At 39.3% G+C, this 22015-nt stretch overlaps 2 protein-coding genes across 2 annotated transcripts; one reads left to right on the top strand and one right to left on the bottom strand.

Annotated features, from left to right (window-relative positions):
* Positions 1-29: 29 nt before the first annotated feature.
* Positions 30-11446, bottom strand: abraxas2 (abraxas 2, BRISC complex subunit). The gene is made up of 9 exons (XM_058651548.1): positions 11332-11446; positions 8989-9079; positions 7891-7927; positions 7361-7427; positions 6817-7007; positions 5665-5787; positions 4270-4354; positions 4046-4163; positions 30-3762 (listed from the first exon to the last, which is right to left on the bottom strand). Exons 1-9 carry the CDS (start codon positions 11401-11403, stop codon positions 3203-3205), a joined length of 1344 nt encoding a protein of 447 aa, XP_058507531.1. The 5' UTR covers positions 11404-11446; the 3' UTR covers positions 30-3202.
* A 227-nt stretch (positions 11447-11673) lies between these two features.
* Positions 11674-18640, top strand: eef1akmt2 (EEF1A lysine methyltransferase 2). The gene is made up of 6 exons (XM_058651549.1): positions 11674-11836; positions 12880-12945; positions 13063-13177; positions 13323-13430; positions 15577-15793; positions 16774-18640. Exons 1-6 carry the CDS (start codon positions 11727-11729, stop codon positions 16869-16871), a joined length of 714 nt encoding a protein of 237 aa, XP_058507532.1. The 5' UTR covers positions 11674-11726; the 3' UTR covers positions 16872-18640.
* The last annotated feature ends 3375 nt before the right edge of the window (positions 18641-22015 follow it).

Raw genomic sequence — 22015 nt, 5'->3', positions numbered from 1 at the left:
TAGAGCACTAATAAAACAGAAGCACATCATACCACATATGCATGTCTCGTTTATTATCCCCCAGTTTTAGAACCACATCCTCTTGAGATTGTCCAACCAAAGTCCCGTGTCTACTTTCATCAAGTATATAAATCCAGGTGAAAGCTGAGAGGACCTCAGCCTCGCACTGGACTTGATGCTTCAGGGAGGTGTTGATGTTGCTCAAGTCCACGTGGGGCACGGAACAACGGAAGGGTCACCCCATTCAGCACAAGTGTATATTTGTATGATGCTGGAACTTGATAGGGATATGGCAGTCCTCCTCTCACATACCAGACATCCTCAGCATTGTCACTGAGAACTGCTGCTTTATACCACAACACTCGACTGAGACAAGCCTATACAGTAAGTGCTGTTTAAATGCTACCCCCACACCTTATCTACTATACATTCATTATTATATTCCAGTACTCGAAGGAAATCCTTGCACACCGATTTTGTCATTTCATTAACATGGTGTGACTGTGTTACTCTCTCTGCGATTATTATTAAGTGACGTGATCGAGTGCCAGTTCCCAATCAGTGACGCTTTACACATCAGGGCAATTGAAATTAAACCTTATAGGCAAAAAACAAAAAAAGCATGACATACAAACAGACTGTGTAAATAAAGCAGAGCCTGTCTATCAAGTCTCTCATAACAAAATGCTGATGCACACAATGTTAGACGCACCTCAGCTGCGGTGCAAACATCTGTCCATGCAGAATACCAAAGTGTCTGGACAGGAACTGACCAGTTCATGCAAGGAGGGTGTTGTTTCCAACATCCAGCAATTGATCAATCCTCACTTCAGTTATTTTCTGTCCCCTGTACTTAGTTGGTCACAAAATTTGAGGACATTTGCTGCACAACTGACTATATACACGGAGCACCACTTACTGTACTACTTCCACTAAAATATAAGCCAGCTCATTTACTTACATCCGTTAGTAGCTGTATTAGTAGTTAGTCCTGAGGGGTTTCGAAATGGCCTTAAAATGAAAATGGTGTTTAAATTGAAGCATAGTGAGGAGATAGTGTCGCACTGCTGTGTCGTTCTGAGCACCTCTGCAAAATTCTATAATTTGTCACTGAACACTCTTGGTGACTTCTTCAGACACCGTCTGTAGAACATCTCTGCTCCGTTGGCTGACAGCTTACCAGAAATAGACGGGCTGGTTTATTGAAAAAATCCCGGAGCGAAAGCAAGTAATTGGGTCATTGTTTTTTCAAAAGTATTAGTATCAGACCCACATACACAAGAGCAAATTTAGGAGAATTATCAAAAGTTTTGTATCATATCTACTTTTGATCCATACAGAGCTGGCTAATTTACCCTAATGGGAAACCGATGTTGTCATGGCCCCGCATCTCAATTTTTTGTGTTTTTCTGTGGCAGCCCCGGCATTTTCACGTTACAACAGACAGACAGAAAGAGATTTTTTAAAAACTTGTTGTTTTTGGGGCTCAAACATGCTAAGATAATGAACATAGCAGGTGGATTTTGGGCAGAATTTAGAGATTTCTAAATGGAAACAAAGCAGTATGGATGTAGTCAAATTACCTCTTACTTTACTCACAATTCCAGTAACAAATAACTCAGCTGCAACCGTGAGATTCAAGTCCAATTTGAAGCTATCAGTGAAAATTAAAAAAAAAAGGTTTAAAAAGTAGGTTTAAAAAGCAGGAGAAATGGTTTCAGGGAGGGAAGACATAAGCAGTTACTGCAAACACAACACAGTTCCTGTTACCTTTTCAGACAGAAACTGCCCTGAGTGGAAGGCACCGTGTACCAAAGCAAGGTCATAACGCTGTCACATTATCCAGGTCCACACACACACACACACAACACTAACCCAACCAGGTCAGTATACATGAGGTCTGCTGTCAACTACACCGAGACAGGAAGCTGCTCTGTGCCTGCTCCGTTATCCCAAAGTTACAATGCACACAGACACACTACAGGCTACTGTCAGCCTTTTTGTTGTGACTTTAATAGAGAACAAGACATGTGAGAAGTGTGCTTGAAGTGGTCATGATGATAACGGTCAGTAGTATTAGAGACAACCAGCACTCTGAAGTGAAAGTAGCAGCCAGGTTTTTGTACGAACATCAGAAGGATGCAGCTATTCTTTTAGTGGTAGCTCGTATTGTTGCAGCAGCGGCAGCAGAAGAAGAAGAAGGGAACCTAAGCATCTGGTTAGTAAAGCTATAGTACATTTTTGTTTGCCCTGTACAACGCACACAAGCTGAGCTGAGTTTGGCTCAGCGTGGTCAATGAGGACTAAGTCAAGTGGCACAACATGACAGCATTGGTATAGCAACAAAAATTATAAAGAAATCTTACATTTTTGTTCAGAGCAGCAAAGCGCATACAATTTCAGTGCTGTCCAAGAAAAACTAAACAATGATATTCTTGTCAACTGAATTCAATTAAGTGTTAATAATATGTAGCACCGATTACAGAAGTGACAATTGTTTGAAATCTATTAATTTCATAATTTAAACAGGCAACTGTATGTTTAGACTGAAGAAAAGAAAGTTCTAAACAAAACGTAATTCCAAAATAAAGTCAAATATATATTTCTTTCTTTGCATCATAAAATAAAAAGTGAACCATCTGACAATTTAATTTAGTAAAATAAAATAAAATAACACAAAGGCTGGAGAATACTTTCCCATTGCTTTTCTTGGAAGGTTTGTTTTAAAGGTGGCAAAAAATAGTGCAAGAGGTAAAAATGCAAGAGTGGATGCTCAGAGTGGGTGATGCAAAACATAAAGAAACAGCTAAAGTGGAGCAGGCTCTGTGTTACAGGGAGCCGATTTGCCAACCAGTTGGCATACATTGTGTTGTCATAACCATTTATGACCCTGAATCAGACAATCCACACGGAAGGACACAGACAAACCCTCATTCAAAAAAGAAAATGATGAAAACATGATTTTTTCCCCCCCGGTGAGACACACCTGTTAAGCCTACAAAAGCCTGGCAAGGTTTCTCCATAAACTGGAGATCAGACTAAGACAAGAACAATTACACACAGCGGGAAACCACCTGCACATGCCTTTCACTTCCAGGACTGGCACTTCTTTTTGTCTATATTTGTATTATCTTTGATTGCTTGAGATGCCCACCTCTCAAGGTGCATCACTGTGTCCCTGCCACACCCTGTGACAAAGCCTCTATGTCGTCTGTGAGCCACGGGCGTCCCCGTCGGGACTGAGGGCAGCTGGTCGGCCTTGAGCTAAAACGCTGGCAGTGACCATTGGCAGGTGAGCTGCTTCACTCACTAAGTTCTCATACTCGCTACTGTCTTCATCTTCGTCATCGTCATCTGCATCGTCCTCCTGCCCTGCTGCTTGTCTGTCTAATGAGTCAGAGCTCGAGCCGTCACCATTACCGAGGTACGGGGTGCTGGGAGTGGAGATGGGATTGGAGCTGGCGCCGAGGCCCAGACCAAGGCCCAGAACCATTCCCAGAGGGCCAGGCGTCGGGTGCCCGGGTGAGCCCACAGCCTGTGGCCGAGGCAGCAGAGCAGCACTGGTGGGTGGGGAGGAAGAGGAGGGCAAAGAGTCGTCCTGTGTCAAGAGGTCAGCATACGGCGGTGGGTTAGGTGAGGTACTGGGTCGCTCAGGAGCAGAGGGTGTATGGAACGCCATCCTGGACAAAAGGGAAGCCTCAGACGGCTCTGTGTTTTCTTCTGGAGTGGAATGGGAGTCTGCATCCTGGGCTTCACGAAGCACTATAGCGTACAGAGAACAAAAAGAGTCACTCTTGTAGGTAAAGCCTCAAAATGTTTCTAAAGTGATCAAATATTTACAACCACATTTGGAAAGAAGAAAAATGGACGCACAGTGGCTTAGTAAAATGATTTTGGGTACCTTGAAAGGCACTCTAAAAGTCTGAATTATTATTATTGTAATATAAGCTTAACAGTTCTTGTTTGGCATCAATCTTGATATTGATCTTTGTGATTTAATTTTATTGCACAACTACAGTTTATAGAATGCAGAGCAGGTACGTACTCCTCTCCTCTTCTGCCGTCTTGCGTTTCCTGAGAGCAATTTGTTGTTTGAGTTTGTTTACATCGTCTTGAATCTTCTCCTTCACACGTTCACTTTGTTCTACTTCACCACACACGGCCTAGAAGAGAAGACGCAAGTAAAAAAGGGGGGAAATCACAAACCTCAAATTAATCTCACTACATTTCTTCACGTAAAATCCATCAGCTACCTGTCCTCTGGCTCACCTGTACTTTATCTTGTAGTGCGCTGTAGACTTGGAATATTGTTCGGATATCCTTCATCACACCGTCTTTGTCAAAGAATTCAGCCCTGGAGACATTTAACATTAGTGTGTTAATGTGTAATAAATCACATCATATAGTACAAGCTCACCCAGTTTGCTTTTTTTTTTTTTTTTTAAACAGGTACAGCAGACAGGAATGCTAGAGACAGACACACACATTTCTAAAGTGACAGGTGATGCGTGGTAATCTTTCCTTTCCTGAAGTGTTCTGACCAGTTTGACATGCATTTTGTTGCATTTATTGTCCAAGTATCTTCTTTCTTTTTTTTTTACCCTTTCTAGGTCACTTAGTGTAGTGTGTGCAGTCCTTTAAATACACTAAAGGGATATGAACGTGTAGCAGAAAAGCCAACAGGAGTGCACTTTAATGCAGTGAAGGACTTTCCTTGTGTTGACTTAGTGAGGCTTAAAAGCCAGATGTACAGCATTACTGCTGTTTGAATCCGTCTGAAAATGAGGCGAGGTGCGGTTTTGCAGTCACCACGACAGAAGACTCTCTCTGAACTGTCCTTTTATAAGACAAAGTCTCCCATCACAGAGGACAGATTTCTGATTGGAAACAGAACTTAGATGAGGTGCATATAAGGGAATCAGTCAGATACTGATCAAAATGACTAGCTCGGATATCGGAAAGATAAAAAAATTATAAAATCCAGTAGACCTACATACAGCATGCTTCACTATGCACACAGAAAAAAGTAAATAAAAATCTGCAACAGCATTTTAGCTGATGTTTTAGCATTAGATTTAGCTGTGTAGTTTAAAAGAGAAAATAAAAAGTAGAAAAACAACAGTGAATATGTCTAGTTTTCACTTTAATAATTTGATTTAAATTGGGTTTAAAAATTATAGCTCAAACATATTATGCCTTTCAACGCTTGAAGAAGGCTGTCACATAGGCCTGCAGTCTAAATTACACTAGAGAAGAGTATTTAACTTGTCTAAGACAAAAACACTGAGTGTATGTTTAGACACAAGGACACAGAAGAGCACGAGGACAAGCACTGAATGTCCTGAGTGCCAGGGCTCGCTGCTGCACACCAGCACAGCCACTAAGGTTAAATCCCCACCAGCAGAGCATCCTTTCAAGTGTTTGAGGCAGGGAATCAACTACTTAGTAGAGGCACCACCATGGGTAATGGAAAGGGAATTGCATGTGCTACCCCCTCAAAGTGCAGCTATAGAACGCTGTAGGATGAAAACAGGTGGCTACAACAAATCCACACAAATGAGGGGATACACAAGGCCGTCTAAAACAACTTTGAGCTGAAATGGGAGAGGCGCAATGATACGGGGTTCAGAAATGAAAACAAAAGTTGAGAGTTCAAAACCTTACCCATGCTCTTTGATGACCTTGGCATAGCTGACTGAGGTGTTGGGCACTGAGGAGACTTTGTATTCCTGCTGGCTTGTGTTGCCAAGGTTTGGGATTGTGAGGGTGATCCTCTGGTTGTACCTACTGTGTGGAAATGACAAATACAGTTTGACTACTACTAATACAAACTTTTTGTTTAATTCTTTGTCTTATTACTTAGCACTTAATTAGTGAGACAGAGTTTTACTGTGTTTTGGGCCTTTTTTCACTGGCCCCTGATACAATGAAGGATTTTTCTTTTTTTTTAAATACTTGCCATTGTTTTTAAATCTTTGAAAGATCAGGGCTCCATTATATATTACTGACATGCTTAGCGAGTGAGATCAAACAATAGTCTCATTAACATTCCAGGAATAAATTGTAATTCAGCTTATGGTGACTTCAGCCACTATGGTCCAACTCTTTGGAACTCTGTGCCTCATGCAGAGTGATGTGCTGCCGTTGTGTCTTCTTTTAAAAGCAAACCTACTACATATGTGTTTTCAAAAGCTTTATATTTTTAATTATTATTTATTGTGGTGTTTTTGTTCTACAGTTTGCTTAATAATATTAGATTTTTGCTTTTATCTCAAGCACACTTAGTAAAAAACACTTTTTATAAAATGTACATAAATTAAATGATTGACTGATTAATTCTTTATTTACAGTACTTGTCATGCACATAACTGGCTTTTTAATAGTGTTTTTAAATGAGGGCACCCACTTTTTAGTGCCTGCAGCTGCAAGGCATACTAGTTAAAGATTAAAGAAACAATTTCCAAGAGATTTATGTTTGATTAATTAATCACAACTCCTTTTCATTCATGTGATATTAAATAACTCTTACTTAAAAGGCTGGAACAAACATTCAGCTAATTTATTGGGTGACCCAAAAAAAAGATTTATTGGGTTAATGTTTACATAAATGCATTGTGCAAAGTGCATTAAAATATGGCACCTGAAACAATAATTTTCCTTTTTTCAGAAATCAATTCTTCATCTCAACACAGACACGTTTTAGACAACTGCCAATTGTGGTTCTTGGTAAAAAAAAATGATCTTAATCAAGTCATTGTCTGCCCCAAAAAAAGCAAACTAATTGTAGTAATCTGACATGTGTGAATGTGTTATTACCTGCGGTTGGGTTTGAAGAGCACATACTCCATTGCGTGTGTGGAGCTGTTCGCGGTGGAGATGAAGCTGAAAAGAAGGAAGACGAGGTCGGGCACACCGAGCAGCTGAATCAGCTGTTTGTGGATGATCTGTTCCCTGAACGACATCTGTTGCTGTGAGTTCCGCCTGAACCGGTACCAACCAATGATGTTCTACAAGACGAGCGCAAGAGACAAATCTTTAAAAAAACAAATCAAGTATGGATAATCCAACCTAATTCAGGACAAATAACAATTGAGGACACTACTCCCTGAAAATCAATATACATTACAGGAGGAAAATTCCTTATAACTGTGAAACTAATTATTAGTGCTTCAACTAGAAAGGGTATTAATTAAGTATTAATTGAAATGCAATGGTACATCTTGTTTTACAAGGTTAAACTTTACACTTACATTCAAAACACACCGGTCAATTAAAAATTTAGTACTACACCTGAAATTAAAATAGACCAAGAGGTTGTCGCTGCATGCTTGGTTGACTAAAAGAAAAAAAAATTACTCACTTTCCGTCTATCTTTGAGAATGCTGTTGAGATTTTCTTCACTGACTTTGCCTGCATAGTCATAAAAGCTGTTGACGAGAGAAAAGAAACAAAGGATATCAAAGTCATTCATTATGTTCTACCCCCCCCCATGTTCCTACCCAGTCTTGTCAGATGGAGCCATCTACTGTCCAATGTTAATCTAATGCAGTCTGTGCTAAAATAGACATAAAGATAACTGACATTATCCATTTAAATTCTTTCAACTCAGCAGAGATACACCTTTTACTGTATGATAGATGCTTTAAGATTTTATTAACCCTCATAAAGTGCCACTTTATTCTCCCTTGCCTCGCCAAGCATTTTACAACAATTTTTAAGTCAGGATTTCCTTGCTCACACAACAAATTTCATTGGCTGACATTTTTAAATCTCCAATAGCATCATTTGTTCGACAGATACTGCACAGAAGGAGACTTAAGACACACCACATGCACTAATGATAACTGTCAATTAAATAAGCCGTTTCAGAATGAAAAGCGCATATCTTACCTAAACAACTGTGCACACGGGTCATGATTATGGATTTCTGTAGGAAAGAAATCGTGACATGTTTCACTTACACAGCTTTATAAACTTCAATAACCATTAGGTAACTGTAATTTACAGTAATTGGCTAAAGAACCTAACTGTTCATGTTTCAATGGCTTTAAATTTCAGTTGTCTTAACTTACAACACAACGCTGCACACCATGCAGACTTTTGTTCCCAGTAAGCATTTAGAAAAGAGGTTATCAAACAAATCTGCAGACTTCTGTGGCAGAGTAAACTCAAAGTGCAAGAGCAATAAATGCTCAGCAAATCTCTTTCAACATTATACTTCACATTCAGATTCTCCTGATACCGACTAGACAAAGACAAATTTAGGAAAACCCAAACAAGTGATCAAGTATTAATATTTTGTGTTGATTGCCTTTAGGGTGCCAATGATTATTCAACTAATAATCCATTGCTAAATGAATTGTTTTAATCAGTTTTCAGAGTTGTTGTTTTTTTAAATAATGAAAACAAGCTTTAAGCTTCTCAAATATGAATTTTTTTTTTGGGTTTATTGCTCCATTTGACAAAGAAATCATTAAAAATTTAAAAGGATTGGTTAGTGGACCATTGAGGTTTGGGAAACACCAAATTAACTTTGTATGGACCAAACAATGCCTTATTTGGGCAGATTAAAGTGCATGTGTTTTATTTTTCACATGTTTGTTTCAAGTACTTTGTCTCACCTTGTTTGAAATCTTTTGTTTTTGTTGTCTCTTTTTCCCCACACACAGACTAAATGTTAGTTTTTTTACAGCACACAACTAATTATAAGACAAAAAACAGTTGTTTTGTTAGAACACTACCAAATACAGTGTTGATTGCAAATGTCCGCTAAATGGAATTCAGTCATCATTATTTTTTTATTGCTGACACCTGTGCTTTTCTAGTATTGCCATGACAAAAATGTTTCTCAGAGAAAGGAACCACAGAAAATTTGAACTACTGACACTTCTATCTCTCCAGGCTGCTGTCACAGACTGACAGAATCCAGCTGTTACTTCATGGTAAAGATGCCACAGATTCTTTTCTTTGGTCTGTTTCAGGGCTTACCTACGACCTGGAGCAGTTCTGAACTGCTTATCTGTGCGTCACTGATGCTGACAGTCTCTTCTTGCCTTACTTCTCCAAACAGGAAGCCCTCCTGTGCAAACACATTTTCAAAAACAAAACAAAGCTGTCATTATTGTACAGCACAGACAATGAGTCAACAAAACAGTCAACATAATGTAAATATTATGAAACAAATAAAAAACTTTGAAGATAACACTCACACTAACAATACTACTACTACCACTACTAGTAGTAGTAGTAGTAATAATAATATTTTTTTTATATAAAGCACCTTTGCAGGAATAGTTACAAAGTGATGACAAAGTGAAGACAGATATCTCATCTAGGAAATTCTGACACATTTGGATTAATTTGAAAACGCTTTCATGGATTTACAATAATGTATAATTTGTCATAGATTAATATAATGTGAAAAGACACAGAATACCGGCCTGTCAGACTAATGATATGGGCTTTATTCACTTCATAAATGGAAACAATAGAAGTATCACAATCTCAATCAAGACACTCATATATCTGATGAGAATCTAACATTTTTGCTCTGGTGGCAGCTGTCACTTAACACAATGCTACCATGTATGTGAGGAATGCAGGAAATATCCAACTGCTCTGTTTGACTCTTAACAGAGCTTGAAGTGGGCAGCTACTGTCTGGCACACATTACCGGCAATTTTTAATTTTACTATTTTAAGCACCGGCACTTTTATTTGCGTACCAGCACTCTGTTTATGGCAATACATTATTATGGCTCAGAATAATCATTTTTCAGGGTGCACTACCTGATATTCATGCATTTGTTTCTAGTGCCTAGAGTTTTTATTTTTTATTGTTAAACAAGAACAATATCTATCAGGCAGATGATTCACTATGGTGACTCACAAAGGGAGGAGCCGAAAGAAGGAGGACAATATCTTCTAAAAGTGTTCAAAATTTTTCATTAATGTTTAGTTATATTCACTGACGTCTTGCCACATTTGTGTCATGGAGGACAGGACACCAAATGAATTGGACTGTGTTCTAGAAGTTTAAATAATTGTTGGAAATGTAAAAGATAATCTAAATATACAAGTTGGCAAAATGTTAAACATGAGTCCAGTTTTTTAGTTATTTTAATAAAGACTAAATATTTAAATAAACAAATGTTGTGAAAATCACAAACCTCTTGTGTAATCTTTTACTCACAGAAGATTTTCATAACTTAAATGACTTAGTGACACTGAGAGACATGCATGCTTCATATGAATAAGGGGAGAACTGGCATTTGTTTTTTCCCCCACTTCAAGCAACAACTCTAAAGTAAAACAGATGTAAACAGCTTGGTTTCCATGAGGCTTGCGTTTATGGCAAGCGGTTTTAACATTTAATAGTAGACAGGATTTTCACTACTGATATCTGCACCGTCTGCAATTTAGTTGCAAAGGGTAGATATATCCAGCGTCAGATATCTACAATAACATGATTTGATGACTAGTCACAATTTAAGTTCAAGATATCTTTAATTGTCCTCAAGATTAAATATCAGATATTCAGAATTAAGTTGTATCTCGAACTTGACTAGATATTGACAATGACAAACCCCGTACACATGAATGCAAATGTGACGTCACTCTGACAAGTAAATACTGACTACAAATCATACTAGTCACAAATTAAATTACTAGTCAAAATGACGTCACAGATATCTGTAATGGTAATTCCAGACCGTCAAATTTAGCGATTAAATGTTAAAAAGACTTGCCATAAGATTGCGTTTCTCTCCCTTTGGTTACGTGACATTTTCTTGAGTCTACACAACAACTAAAATAAAGTCAACATTTACACACACGTTTACCAGTGACTTCGTAAACATGTACCGACTTAATAAATTCAAATCGACTCACATCGCAAAAATAAAGAGGGTCAGTGCTTCCTGGTTTGTTGAGACTGAACTGCTATCGGTTGTAATCAGGTCAGCACCAACACACGGAAGTAACTTGACTTGGTAGCTTAGCGAGTATGCTAAGTGGCTAACACCTGACTATTTCCTGAAGCTCATGAAATTAGAGGTTATAACTTGACATTTTACGCCCGTGTGAGCCGAGTAACGCGAGATTATCTTAAAATACCCTCACGTGTCTACACAGGTGCATTAAACGCTCGTCGCCGGTAAACAGACGGGGGCCAATGCTAACTAGCCAGCAACAGGATGATGATGAAGATGATGACACTGGAAAACAACACAAACTCATGACGCCGGTGAACGGGCGAACACCGCCGCGCTCCGCACACGTTCACTTCAAACACCGAATTCAAGAGTTCGTCAGCACAATTTCGAACACTCACGTGATCTGAGTTGCTGTTGGCGCTGTGATAACACACAGAACTAAAAGTATAGCCTGAAATGTACGCCGCCATGTTGGAAACATCCCTATCAATCCCGATGCCCCCTGCGGTTGCCAGCGCAAGCAGCACGCTCCTTGAGCGCGGGGGCTGCTGGGAAGTGTAGGCGAAGACCGAAAGGACGTAGCAAAACCGATATTTTATATTTTATATTTTCTATATCTATTATTATTTATCTATCTATCTATTGATAGATAGATAGAAAGATAGATAGATAGATAGATAGATAGATAGATAGATAGGTGCATTCCATACCAGTAGGTGGCGGTAATGCACCAATATGCCACATTCATCCCGAGACGAAGAAGAAGCGTAGACGAAGGCTTGAATGTAGCAGCATGGATGACACCACAGAAGACCCCCATGTCTGTGAAAACATCTCAGACGAGGAGGAGGACAACTGCTCAGACAACGATTTTGGACCTTCAAAGCTGGGAACCAAACAATAGTAAGCGTTTCGACCCGCCGCTGTTGGCGTGAACTCATAATGTCCGCGTGTTTCCTGTCAAGCTCCACATCCACGAGTGACAGTCAGAATTTACACTTTTTCTAAATTTGAAGACCATGTTTCCAAAAGCCGCCTTTTGTGTTGGAGTGTTGTCCACCTGGCTTTATGTTGTGCAGCAGTAAATGTCCTGTTGTGAAGTCAAGCAACGTGTGTTTTTACTGCACTGTCATGAAAAGTAAGCCGGGTTGCCAGATTTGCGTGACGTAGTCAGCCCTACCAAAATTAACCACTGTTACCACTAAAAATGTTCAGTACAACTGCCAAACTGTCTTTAAGTCCAACAACAGCACAATGCCAGTTTTAAAATGTTTAGTGTAAAGTAGCATTAAAAGCACTTTACCCTAAACCCATGGTTCTCAACCTTTGGTTCTACTGTACAGTATTTCTGTGAGAGAGATTAAAAAAGATGCAATGTGAATTCTACAGAATACCAGATTTGTGTACATAGTAAACCGATTAATGTCCTCCCAACATTATATGTACTGTTTATATAAATTATGGTCTTGCAAGGTTATTAATTGTTTTAAATAAGTTTTGAATCTGTATCTGGATTACTACCAAAATTAGGGTCATAAACTACTGTATAATCCTAGACAAACTCTGTTCAAACCCTGTCTGAATGACATGAATTTGCTGTTTATGTCACATGCATTTACTGTACACAGATGAGCCACAACAATGAAAATGTTTGTGAATTTATATACGGTATATCAGCTGAAATAAGATTTTGTAAATGCATATGATATACAAACATTTAAGTACAAATTGGCTGTGTATTTCTTTAATTAAAAATAATTTAAACTACCTGTTCATCTTGTAGAGACAAAATATTTACTATTACAATTTTCCAAAGTTGTAAATTTGCGTGCTTTGGGATCTCTCACTGCAAAAGTAGCCCAATTTCACCTGAAAACTACAAACCTGGCAACCCAGTGTTTAACGTTTGTATACATCTAACTGTCAGTGACTGTCCTTCTCTGCAGTTGGGAAGACACGTACCAAAAAGAGCTTGAGACGTTCAAAGACATCGGCGATGTTGGTGAGATATGGTTAGTACAGTTTACTGTTGTGCTCACTGCCAAAATTACCCAAAATTTTTCACTGGTTACATGATCATTTGTCCTGTTTTGTGACATAAGTCTGTGTGTTTCCATCTTCTTCACAAGGTTTGGTGAGGAAAGCATGACACGTGTGCTGCGATGGATGGACAAAGTGAAGATCCCAGAAAAAGCTTCCATACTAGACATCGGCACAGGAAATGGAGCCTTTTTAGTTGAACTGGTAAGTAAATTGGATTTGATTTAGGTACTTGTGTTGAATGTAGGGCTGCAACTGGGGGTTTAGTGGAAATATGTTTGTGCTACTGACAGTCAGCTGTGGTGACCTACTTCATTTATTTTCTCTCTCGCTCTCTTCTTTCTTCAAGGCAAGACACGGATACAAGAATCTGATGGGAATAGATTATTCTCCTGCATCTGTAGAATTGGCCAGAAATGTGTTGCAGGCAGAGGGTTTGACAGATGTCACTGTGAAGGTGGGTTCAGACATTTTCTGTGATTAAACTGCAGTATTGTTGTGTTACAACATAATTAAAACACCTTTAGCAGCCACAGGAGCGAAAAGTTTACAGGTTTATTGTGGTAGGAAGTGACAGACAGGAGTAAATGTGTACTAGCCATATTTTAACTGGAATTTGAAGGTTTATGGGGTTTGTTGGGCTGTAAGACTGTCAAGGTATGTCACTGACATGTTGAAAAGTCTAGTGTGTCAGAAATGGTGACATCTAATGGTGAGACTGCAGAGTGCAAGAGCACAGAGAACAGTGCTCACCTCTCCCTTTCCAAAGCATGTCGGATAACTATGGTGGCCTTCACACACCAGAAAGGATGCTTACTAAATTACTAAATTAATCGTCAACTATTTTGATAATCCATTCTGATTCTTCAGCTTCTTAAATGTGAATATTTTCTGGTTTCATCTTTCAATTTGACAAAGAAATCATTAAAACTAAACAATTTTGCTTTTGAGAAACACTGATCAACATTTTCTCACATTTTGTTGCAAAATCTTGGCTAAAATATAATTTTATTTGCATGTATGTCTGCCTGTGACGAAACAAAAGGTATATGACACGGTGTCTCTAAATTATCCAACGTCAGTTCTCACAAATTCCCATGGAATGTCAAAAAAAAGAATGTTTCTGGAAATGTACAGAGAACGTTCCAGTCCTTTGCAACTGTAGGCCCTTGCCAAAAGCACATATCTTTTATGTCTTATTCCAAGGCTACAAACCTAAACAGTGTTTATTTTAAAGCGAGTATACACTTATACAAACAAACTCATGGCTAGTATATTAAATTATCTGCCAATAAGCGCTGCTAAATGTTACACACTTGACTTTTAAGTGCCCAAGAGTAGACTGATAATGGTCTCTTAACTTTTATTGACAAATCATCATATTTTTGAAAAGTAATCTTTTAATGCATCTGGTGAGTCGTGTATCATCAAACATTAAAACCGAAATGAATGAGTGTTAGTGACACAATAGTGCTTTCAGCGTGCTGTGAGTGAGTGAGTGAGTGAGTGAGTGAGTGAGTCTCCCTGGGTCTTGGAAGGTTGGAGGAAACTCCCCAGTGTGTGTTTGTTTACCATGCGGGAGAGTTGGATAGTAAGAAGGCCCTGAAAGAGTTTGGAAGTGGGCCGACCATTTAGATGAACCCTCCACAAATCCCAACTGAGGTGGCAGGATACATACACCTATATATGTGTGTGTGTGTATATAGAAAAATGGGTCATAAATGCTGGCTGTTCCATTATGGATGTGATGAGTGAGTTTCCCTTTCCTGTGTGCTTGAAGCAGTTGCATGTATGTTATATGCATAGCACTCCTATGATGGTGTGTGTTTTGCTTGGGTAGAAATCCTGCCATCGAAGTCAATATTGACCTTAGCCGGACAGCGGGAGCAGAGAGTGCATTTGTGTGTGAGAAAGAGCTGGTATGTTGGCACATTTTCTTTTTTCCAGCTCTTCAGAATGTCAAAAATGATTTGTGCGAGTGTGCTTGTGTCTGTGTGCCCACGTAGCCACATAATATAAAAGGTTTCCCCCCATCGGGCTTTTACCTCAGAGGTCATTCTTTGGTCTCAAGTTTATGCCAAGTTTCCATTCGTCACTACCTACTTCTGCTCTGACACTTTCCTTTTTTACGTTCCCCTGACATCTTCCCATTTTTTTTATTTTTTTTTTTAGGGGTCACACTCAAATTGAACCCCAGGTCAGCTGCTTCAATATATCAACATATCTGTCTCCAGTGAATCACTGTTAATCCCCCCCCTCATAAATTTAGTGACCCGTGATTTGTGAGTTTGTGGCTCTTGAGCTCACCCCAGAGGTCTGGTGTTCTGCCCTCTTGTCCCGATGAAGGGCTCCTTTCACTGGCGATAAGGCCAAGCAACTTTCTCAGAATCCAACGCTGTCATGTCGACAGCTGGAATTTAGTTTTTAAAGGCGAACCACTGAGGTATAACACACTTTAATATTGGCTGATGCTGAAAGACAGTTTTGCCCAGGTAACTACGTAGCTTACCCTTCAGGAAACTGAACACTCAGTGCCATGTTTTAAGTGATTCAGAGCTTTTCCATTATTTCTTTTGACTTTTTTTTCTTCCCTTTGATTCAAGGAGATGGATTTCTTAAACTGTCACGGGGAGCTAAAGGATTTTGATGTCTGCATTGACAAGGGGACATTTGATGCGATAAGCCTAAACCCTGACAAGGCCGAAGAGTGCAAAAGACTCTACATCCAAGCTTTAAAAGATGCTCTCAAGGACCAAGGAATCTTTGCTATCACTTCCTGTAACTGGACAAAAGAGCAGCTGCTAAACAGATTCAGTGAAGGTGAGGTAAAACTGGTCTGAAAATTCATCTTTTATTCTGATTATATTGAATATTTAAGTGGGAGCTTTTTGTCAGTGTGTGCACTTCGCTTTAAACTAGGGCTGCAATGATATTTGATTACTAAATTAATCTTTTGATAATTTATTAATTGGTTTGATTGTTTTCACATTTTCCTTTTGTTGTTTATTTGCTCCATGTAACAAAGAAAACATTAAAAATAACAAAACACAGCATTCAAGAACATCATCATTTCCAGGTTTGGTAAACGCCGATTGACATTTTCTGACCAAACAAGTACTCGATTAATCAATTATGTTCATAATAGTTAGTTGCAGCCCTACTTTAAACCCACTGATGTGTCACTGTCATTAGACATCAATATGTTAATTGAGATTACATGAGTTTTTAATGCATATTTGATTCTGCTTTTATCCAAAACCTAAATATATGGTCTGTTTGTTTAAGTCGTTAAGTTGTGTTGAATGTTGTAATTTGGTTGAAACACTTCAGGGGAAAACATCAGTCACTGTGATTTATACTTTGTCTCTGTGAGTTGTTACACGTCTGTGTGTTTTTGTTGTCTGACCATCAATGAAAACACAGGCAACTCCACAAGCATGACAGTTACCTGGCAAGTTCAACAGCTGCCTTGTAAAGTCACTTGTAGAGTTTTTTGGGCGAGCATCCATTTGTTGTAACTCATCCCAGTGTAGTCGCTCCAGAGAGCCTGCAGGGGGCCAAAGGGCTGTGAGGTCTCATCTGTCACCCTGACAGCCTGTCTTTTCAAGGCCCCGGGAAGCAGCACAGATGGTGGATTGATAGTTCTTCAATTAAAGTTCTTCTCCTCAGTGCTCTGTAGCCATAGTCCACGAGACGGGACTGAAGGAATCTGTGTTTGAGAGAGTGTGTTGATGTGTTCTGCTGGTATAATGCACATGTCTTAACCTGCACCCTTTTTTCCACCCTGTGTTGCCACTCAGGATTTCAGTTTGTGCAGGAGTTGCCAACACCCAGTTTCCAATTTGGAGGCAAGATGGGCAACAGTGTGTCAGCGCTCATCTTCAAGCGAGTAAAATGATTTTCATGTCCCCAGAAAATTGTCCCACTGTTTTTTCTTTTACTATCTCTGTACATTTTTTACACAAGCTCTTGGAGTGGAGTAATGAGGCAGACGTGCGCTGCTTTCAGACGTGCACTCAAGTCCACACATTCTCTAGAGCCATGGTTCTCAAACTGTGGTACGTGTACCACCAGTGGTACGTGAGCTTCCTCTGGTGGTACTTGGAAGAAAATCAGAAATGCTGTTCCACTGTATTTACCAGGGTGTGTGATTGGAGTGAAGCTAAGGAATTATGTGTGTAGAAAATGGCACAAATAAAAAAAAAAATCCTCCTGTCTAAACCCAGCTCACCTGTGAGAATATTGACCGAACCCTTTAAACAGTTAAAGTGAGCAAAAACGTTCTCCTTCCTGACTGTCACGGTGGTTTTAGCCTTAATTTATGGTTACGTCAAATGACAAAAGTTATTGACAGAACCAACAAAGATGTAGGCACAGATACACACGGGTTACACACCTCCTGAGTTATCACCAGCAAGGTGTCACCATTAACGGTCATTATCAGCTCTTTATTAACTCTTGTCGAACTGTAACCTCTGATAACTGTTTACATAATCCAACCGTCGTGTTCGAGTTGTCGGTGTGTTGTGTTCAATGTGCCATTGTAAATAGTAAACCCCAGTTCTAATCAGAAACATTAGGTCAGTCACTTATCAGTGTCTTCTTGTTATCACTGATTTATTTTTTTTTACTGTGCAAAGTCACAGGGCACAACCAGCTTTGCTGTTGTCACGTCTGTGGTCATTGGCATCTAGATTGGAATCACGTGACTGGACGTTGGTCAACGAGTTTAACTCGCACAGCATGTGCACGTAACGCTCGAGCATCTCTGTAATAAACCTGGTGTTTTTCCACAGCAGGTAATTTTCGATATGAAATAGTAGGACACACAGATTTTACTTATCACAGGGTTCCATATCAGGTTTAAGAGAGTTAGGTTGTGCTATATTTCCATAGTAAGGGTAGGTCACACTAAGTTTTTTTTTTCTTCTGAAAATTAAAACTGCATACACCCACATTCCAATAAAGTGATTGAGAAATACTTGCACCATATGGTCATTATAGCTTTGCTAAAACAGCAAAGTTCTATGTTTATTAAATGTTTTACGCCATAATTTCAATAAAGGAATATTTTTTTTGGGGAAGAAAGCCACTTAAATTCACCGTGTTTTACTAAAAGAACTTGAAATGACCGTGTCAAATGACCTAACCGAACCCCAACCAGAGCGCAACAGGCTCGCATCAGGTGTCCATGTTTTGAAATTGGTCATACAGGAATATGAAAAAGTAAAATCTGGTAGAATCTGTAAAAGCTTCAGTAAATGGGCAAAATCAAGTGAAAGTAAAGCGAGATGATCACAGTCATTGTCATGTGACAAATATCTGCTACAGTTGTAACGTGGTTGTAAATGCAGCAGCACAAATGTCTTAATCACAGCTAGGTTATCTAGTAGAGGTAAAAGAAAAGAATTGTGTGAGAGAATTTCCTCTTTTAAAAGAAAAATGTATAAATAATTTTGGTGTCATACTGATTTAATACTGACTCACTGTAATCAAGATGTTTAACACATCTGTGCAGATGTTTAGCACAAACAATTGTTGAATCCAGTTTCAAGGTTGTTTTTGTGCAAAAAACTTGCTTCTGTGTGTTGGACTTTATTGAAAACTATGTCAACTCTTTTTCTCGCTCTTGCTTTTCTAGAAATAAAGAATTGTTTTGGAAAGTTGTTTATTGATCTCACATTGGAGGTGTTTTAAAAAGTGCATAATGGGAATTAGTCGAGAAAGACGAACAACGCAAACAAACAACTGATACTTTGGTCACTTGAAAATTCGATTTTGGATTAACGAGAGACGCTTTCACATGAAACTGTTTATCTCTGATTACCAAGCGTTCTCCCTGGCCTTTGATGTAATCTATAGGTTCCCATGCCTGTGGCATTAAAGGCCTCTAATACGTGAACTCAGCATCGTCTCTGTGCACCCACTGACACTTGCTTGACTATAACACGGCTTTCCTCAGGATATTTGTGTTAACAAGCCAGACGGCAACGATCCTTGGCTTTGTTTCTTTAAGCTGATTATTTAACAAGCAAAACAAAAATTGCGCTGAACACATTTCCCCAGTTCATAAATCATGGCAAACCCTCTTGAATGACTTTGTAAGGACCCTGCCGGGTGCTCTGACCCACACATCTCACACCCACTCTTCTGTCCAACCACGTCCTTAATTGCATCCATCTTTCACATCATGTGAAAAATAGCGCCGACCTAATTGGTTAAACTGGAATCCAGCAGAGCCTGGGGTCCCAAGGACCATGATTAAGAGCTTCTGACATAATGAATAAACAAGAGGCCATGGCATCTGTGAGCAGAGGAGCTTGTCTGCCATTTCCTCTCTCAATGGCATCATTAATAACTGCCAAGCCCTGGATCCTAATTGCAGGCTGGGCCAGTGGCCCAATGGGAGCCTTCGATGTTGAGCATGCTGTTGAGTAAACACATGCAAGCTTTACAAGAATTACTGCCTGGAATTTTACAAGGCGCTGGATATCCTGCCTGGATGTGCGGAATATGCCCGACTTATACAACTCTCTCAGAGATTTTCCCATGAAGTGAAATCTCCTCCACGGGAGACAAATACCTCCTCCTCCTTTACATGTGTCCACTTTCACTATCATCATGTCATTGGGTACTTCTACGAGAGCCACGGTGTCATTGCATTTTTAATATGTATGAAAAGTCACCGTCCTGAATGTGCTGTGGTCCACTCCTTTCCACTACACTGGGGCTGTTGCTAAGAAACGGACTACACCACACTCCTGTTTACCTCAGTCAACACTTTCATTTCGGTCAGGTTTTCCATGAATTGTAATCGTGGATCCTGCACTCTTACAAAAAATTTAAAAAATACAGCAATATGTTATTTTTTCACTAAGGTTTTGTCCACGAAGAGCTTACAAAGTCACTGACTTTTCTCCAGGGTTCCACAAACTCTTATTGCAGGGTTTGCGGTCAAATATGACCGGGTGAATGTACACTAAATGGACACAAGTATGCGGGCGCTTGACCATTAAATCAACAGGGACAAAAATGACGTATTTAAATTACAAATACAGAACTTTAATATGGAGTTGGTCCCCCTTTTACAGCTACAACAGCTTCCACTCTTCTCGGAAGACTTTCCTTAACATTTTGTAGAGCATGCATGTATGCACTTGTGTAAATGCAAAGCAGCTCACTTGGGAAGGTATGACATGGCCCTTAGTCTGGACAATATCATCATCAGACCTTGAGGCTGTGAGATTAAAAACACAATAATTATGCTTTTGGAAAGTTGTGGTCAACCTAGTGCAATATCTGTACCTATTCTCTTACATTCTGTATTTAAAAAAACAATGCCAAATGTCAGCAGTGCACACACTGGTGCCCTTAGGAGATTTGAAGCCATGTCAAGTGACCCGTTGGACAGATTCAGAGACACACAGATGGCCCTTGTATAGACGGAACACTCGAGGTAGGTTCAGCTCTTAATATGTCTTTAACTCTGCATTCCATGTTTAACTCGGAACCTTGAACTCTGTAGTGGTTAGCACTCTTTGCCTTTGCAGCAAGAAGACCCGGCTAAGCGACCCGGTCAGAACAAGGGTCCTTTTTGAATGGAGTTTGCACATTTGCCACGTGTGTGTGTGTGTGTGGGGGGGGTTTTCTCTAGGTTCTCTGGTTTCCTCCCACAGTCCAAAAACATGTATTTGGGGATTAGTCAAATTGGACACTCTAAATTGACCGTAGGTGTGAGTGCGGGAGTGGATGGTTGTTTGTCTCTGTGTGGCCGTGTGATGGACCGGCGACCTGTCCACATTGTACCCCGCCTTTTTGCCCTATGTCAGCTTGGATTTGCACCAGTGACCCTCGTGTGGAGGATAAAGTGGTAGAAGACGGATGAAACCTTGATCTGTGTCCAACACTGACTTTGACTGTAGACTCATTCAGGAAATCAAAACTTTCTGTCCTACTGAAAAAAAGGACCCATTTCTATATATATGAAAAAAAAGGAAGTTGGAATGGTTTCATACAAATAACATATTTTATTGCTGTCCACCACGAAGACAAATTAAACAAAAAACCCCATGCATCTGGCTGGTTGAACTGAGCCGTCAGCAGTTTCATGTTTGAAGCTGCACTTTTTTATTCCACTCATAATGTTAACCTATGGTTTCAGACTCACTGCCATATCCCACCGGTTTGCCCGAGCAGCATGACTACCACACTTTCATTTTAACCTCTCAAGTGTGATACTGCAAATATTTATATATTCCTTTTTTTTTTTCACTCCATCGCCCTGGAAACACATTTGAAGGTCTCCTAATGGGATTTTCGTTTGAGTGAATTACTCCACCATGTAGCAGTGGAGTTTTCCATGGCACCGGTGCCAATGTGGACATGGGAACGACGCCTACTGCTTCAACACTTTTCACCTTTTCACTTTGACTTATTTCAGCAGTGACAACTGCTTTTGCATTATAGCAGAATATGCTGTACATGTATGAGTGATGCAAACGTTTATTTTATACTATATAAATTCCCCTAACCCACTAAAGTTTACTGACTCATTCAATATTTCATCACAGTGTTTCAGATTATTTTACAGCTACTTTGGTCAGATTTTTAAATCCATGGGACTCCTTGGTAAATAACGGTTAAACAAATACATTTAAATATTTTTTCTTTCTTACTGGGTCATCAAAGTGAAAGTTGATTGTGTGAAGTGCGATTTTATTGTGACATATTACACATTACACAGTGGAACACATAAATAAAATAAATAATACAGGAATGTATAGATAAATGAAAGAACAAATAAGTAAAAGAATAAATGAATAAATCCTTGAAAATTTATTTATCAATGGTTTCTTTGATGGCTGACTTTCATTTATTCTTCTTATTATTATAATGTAATTTATGGTCCACCATACATATGGTCTAAAATAACATGAAGAACAGATTTTAGCCACTTATTAATAGGCTCACCCATTGTTTTTGCTTGATGGTATGTTCCATTTTTGTCAAAACACAGAAGTGTTAATACCTTATACAACCATA

Source organism: Solea solea, chromosome 15 (genome assembly GCF_958295425.1).
Source record: "Solea solea chromosome 15, fSolSol10.1, whole genome shotgun sequence".
Taxonomy (NCBI): domain Eukaryota; kingdom Metazoa; phylum Chordata; class Actinopteri; order Pleuronectiformes; family Soleidae; genus Solea; species Solea solea.
This window is presented reverse-complemented; position numbering and strand designations above follow the sequence as displayed.

Bases quoted from the DNA above. Each gene is read 5' to 3' on its own strand.
- eef1akmt2 (XM_058651549.1), top strand. From the start codon at position 11,727: ATGGATGACACCACAGAAGACCCCCATGTCTGTGAAAACATCTCAGAC. The intron at 12,946-13,062 runs GTTAGTACAGTT...CTTCTTCACAAG, and splicing joins GGCGATGTTGGTGAGATATG to GTTTGGTGAGGAAAGCATGA. The intron at 13,431-15,576 runs GTGGGTTCAGAC...CTTTGATTCAAG, and splicing joins TGACAGATGTCACTGTGAAG to GAGATGGATTTCTTAAACTG.
- abraxas2 (XM_058651548.1), bottom strand. From the start codon at position 11,403: ATGGCGGCGTACATTTCAGGCTATACTTTTAGTTCTGTGTGTTATCAC. The intron at 9,080-11,331 runs GTGAGTGTTCGA...GTGTTTGCACAG, and splicing joins CCAACAGCAACTCAGATCAC to GAGGGCTTCCTGTTTGGAGA. The intron at 7,928-8,988 runs GTAAGCCCTGAA...TCTTTCCTACAG, and splicing joins AGAACTGCTCCAGGTCGTAG to AAATCCATAATCATGACCCG.